At 53.5% G+C, this 4079-nt stretch overlaps 1 protein-coding gene across 1 annotated transcript in view; it reads left to right on the top strand.

Annotated features, from left to right (window-relative positions):
• The window catches only part of LOC113217695 (homeobox protein homothorax), a gene marked incomplete in the record, with an annotated part of 173868 nt that overhangs the window by 30634 nt on the left and 139155 nt on the right, over positions 1-4079 (top strand). The window contains 1 exon segment of the mRNA XM_052264880.1: positions 2767-2817. Coding sequence (XP_052120840.1) covers positions 2767-2817 — 51 coding nt within the window.

The raw sequence follows: 4079 nt of genomic DNA, 5'->3' as shown, positions 1-4079 counted from the left end.
TGACTTGCATTTCCGGCCCGATGCATGTTCGGGGTGACGTTTCGATATCTCGCGGTGATACGGCCGCCATGTTGTGCGCCTGCTGGCGGGGCCCGCACAGTGGGCCGAAACGGGTTAAAAATTGCCAAAACTCATTTCCACTAAATTACGCCATTGTCAAAGCTCAGTATGGACTCTTCTTGTAGGGTTTATAGTTAAAACCCGGTACATTGTCATAGTTTTTACAGAAACATCGCGAATTATTTTTAAAACGCTAAAATATATTTCATTTTGAGGTTATGGTGCTACGGAGAAATACTTGGAAAAAGTCAACTTGTTAAAAAGCGAGTATAAACGAGTTTCCTTTTGCAGTAACTGCTCAGTGGACCTAATTAGCCTCAAAACTGAAGTTCTTGCCGCACGAAACTGTCAGAAAAGAACCAGAAAGTCCGTTTTACGGTCATTTTGCTTGATCTTCTGTTGCTTTTTTCGAGCGTTTCGCGTTGTTTCGCGTTAAAATTTCTCCAGAAATCGATTCAGAATTCAATTTTGAACTTAATAAGTGCAAGTAGAGCGCTGATCAAGGGTTATGGCGAACTTTTTCTCGTTGCAGCCCACTGTGGCCCGGGCCGGCGTCATGCGAGGAGGGTGGTTCCGGCGCGAGGGAGGGGTTATTTGAATCACGGCGCAGGCTGGCTGATTGTCCGGAAAGGGTATCGCGTGGAGGCCGGGCGGGCGCTGTCCGTCCGTGCGTGCGTTCGTACGCGCGTACGTGTACGTGCACGAAAATGTCGCGACGCGCCTGTGAAATGCACAGCGCACGGCAGAGGCGGCGTGGCGCGAGTCTATGTCGTATCGTGACTCACGTCAGCCAATTACACGTCAGGCGGACGTGTTTGTCATGGCCGGCGGGAGGGGCGGGCGCATCGCACAGCCGAATCAAGTTGTCCCCCCCACCCCCCAGAACCCCCAATTTTCCCCCGAAAATGGTCTAGAAAGATTATGGGAAAAGACGGAAAGGGGGCGGTGGGAGCCGGTGGGAAATTGTGTCTCTCTGCGAATGGTTCTCTCTATCCTCGGATTTCGGGTGAACCAGGGTCGAGCAGACTACGGCGGGGCGCAGCGCGGGGGCGAAGCGAGGGACCGCGAGGGACTGGGCTATCCGCTTTAGAAAGGAAACAAACGAGGCCCAATTAGTCAGGGAACTGGCCCCGGCGCAATTGGGGAGGCAGCAGGAGGTAGCGACCCCGAGATAAGAAGCCCGGGTGACGACAGTGCGGCTGGCACAGGTACCGGCGGGTACCAGCAGCACCACCAAGGTGCCTTGATTTTGTTCGCGGTCTTGCCCACCGCCGCCCCCCGCACCCTTCCCGTGGTGGAGTCTGAAACTTTTAAAGTCGTGTTTGTACTGCGGCGCGGCAGACGCTGAGCTGTTGTGCGCGTAATAGATTTCTCATGCTCCGCCGGAGCCGATCGGGTTTCACGTGGTGGCGCGGCGCGGCGGCGGGCGGTGTAGCGCGGTAGCGGCGGCCGGCCACGCCCCGCGCTTATGATAAAAGTTCGTTATCTTTGTAATTATGTATGTATCGCGGTGAAACATGTGGCGGGCCGCTTTCATTAAGTTGTGATGGTTTGCTTTATTTTCCGTCCATATATTTTTTCCCGAAAGGGAAGGTGGCGACGACACACATCTCATGTGAGCCGAGCCGCCGGTGTTGATAGAGTATTGATTGAGTGCGCCTTTCGCCCGGCCCGGCCCGCCTCCCCGTTTGTCGGCTGTTTTGTAATAATTGCCGCTCGAATTTTGTGCTAGGCGTTAGTTCTGATTGTTTTCGTCCTCTTTTCTTCTTTTCGAGTAGGTCGTTAAACGGGTCGCCGACAACTTGCAGCAAATTACTACTGTTGAGCGTGCGCTCTTTCTTAGCTTCGCGACGAGCAAATTATTTCCTCTCTTGTAAAGAAAATAGATGTTCATTATATGATGTGATACGTTCACCAATACACAAAGAAAGGGGAGTTCCCCGCAAATGAGATGCAGTTTTAAGTTCTCATAGTTTAAACCATAGTATCGACTTGACTATCGATGAAACTAACTCTGTCAATTGGTGGGATAACAGATATTTGGCGGTCCAGTTTCGTTATATTAGCAATTCAGTTAAACACCACTAAATCATAAGTTGCACACACAAGTGCGCAACATATGTTTTAATCGGATTAATAGTGTTTAATGGTAAAGATTTTCATTTAGATCTTCATATTTCTTGCACTGTCATTCACAGTGTCCTAGGTTTCACGTGCTGAGTGAATGGATCAGGTTTTGCCGCAGGTTACGTCACAATTTATTCGCCGATGCCTTTGATTGATGGGGCCCAATGCCCGTTCCTCTCCCATGACCAGACCAGGGACAGAGAGCAAGGCACAGCCAAGCAGGCGGCTGGTGATTGAGCCGTCGATTTGAAAGACGTCAGTTATCATTTTCCCAGTAGATTTGCTCGGGAGAGCGTGCAGCGCGGCGGCGTGGCGCGCGGTAGCGAACGGGTTGGCATAAAAAGCGGGCATAACTTTTAGCGCGCACGACAGCAAGGAGGTTCACGCCTCGGGGCTGTCAGTGCCAGGTCGAGCCGGGAGCAGACTCTGTGTGTTTGCTGCGAGATGAGCTTCTCGCCGGAGGTAAGAGGCCAAGAGGTTGGGAAGAGAACTTAAATGATGGATGGTCAGAGCCAAAGATAGTGCCTTAAGATTCTGACTGCGATCATTGTGTCTCAAAATTTTTATTTTTTGTTTCAGATTCGGCAAGAGAAGCCTTATTACATCGCCGATCCCGAAGTCGATTCACTCGTGAGTATCCTGTTCTTTTTACTGTTTTTATTATACTCTCCTCCGTTTGGCCGCTGCGGACGGACGGACGGGCGAGCGCGTTGCTGTTAGAGAGTCAACTCTTGGTTTTTATTTTTCAGAAACTATCCGTTTTCTTTTTCTATCGGCTCTGATATCGCTCGTCTTGTCTTTGAATGCTTTGTGAGTCTATCCGGACGAATTGAATAGTGTACTGCGTTGCGCCTCGCCTGTTTGGTGTAGCGTCTCGGAGTCGTCGCCGCTCACCGCCCAGCGGGGAAGATGGCGGGCGGGGGAGGGAGGAAAGGAGGGGGGGGGCGACCCGCGCGGCCCGGCGCTTGAATGGCCCAATGACGCTATTGACTGCGGACCAAGGCCATACGCGGGGAGCCATACTGGCAGCGAAGCAATGCAAAGGAATCTCGGGAGTAGACGAAATGGAAAAAAGTAAAATAAAATCTAAGGAAATGTGCATGGTGGTGTGATCGAAATCATGTCATCATTTATTTATTTGACATTCGGGCATAAGTATGGAAGCAGGGATGCGCCGTCGGCTGTGGTAGTGTGAGTGTGTGATCAGTGTGTGTGTGTGTGTGTGTGTGTGTGTGTGTGTGTGTGTGTGTGTGTGTGTGTATTTCCAGACCCGTATCTTTCCCTCCAGCCTTGAAAACGTTGATACGTGGGGGCCGCGCCGCCATGGCCTGACAGGCGCACGAGCGGTGGCGGGGGAGGGTGACGTCACGCGAGCGGGTCACATGCCGTGGCTGCACCGCGAGAGGGAGACAGGACGAGTTTCTCATAACGTCCCAGACGGGTATTAGGATGTAACGGGGCGGGGTCCATATGGGCGGCATTTGCGGACGGCCCCTCGCCAGCCCAGCCAGTTTGGATGGCTGGTAACGTCATTGTCACCGGGGCTGGTGGCTGGGGCGGGCGTGGGGTGCGCAGCGCAGGCGGGGAGGGAGGCAGCCAGAGGCCGGGCAGCGAGGGTGGCCATCCCGTGCCATCCCCCGGGACTGGATTAATGTGATTTATTAGCGCTTCCTGCGCCGCGTCATACATGACCACAAATCCCACAGTTGGCCGAGGGTCCGTATCGCCAGGGCGGCGGGGCGGAGGGGCTCTGCCGGGCTCCGCAGCCTCCGCGCCGGCCGCCCCTCCTCGGCTGCTGCCCGGTCCTGGTGATGACGGTTAAACGTCCACAAATCACTGGGAATGGCGGCTCCAGATCTTTGCCACGTCTTTCGCCTCTATCAGAGCGCCGG

The sequence above is a fragment of the Frankliniella occidentalis genome, unplaced genomic scaffold, assembly GCF_000697945.3.
Source record: "Frankliniella occidentalis isolate FOCC.00 unplaced genomic scaffold, Focc_3.1 Scaffold22, whole genome shotgun sequence".
Taxonomy (NCBI): domain Eukaryota; kingdom Metazoa; phylum Arthropoda; class Insecta; order Thysanoptera; family Thripidae; genus Frankliniella; species Frankliniella occidentalis.
This window is presented reverse-complemented; position numbering and strand designations above follow the sequence as displayed.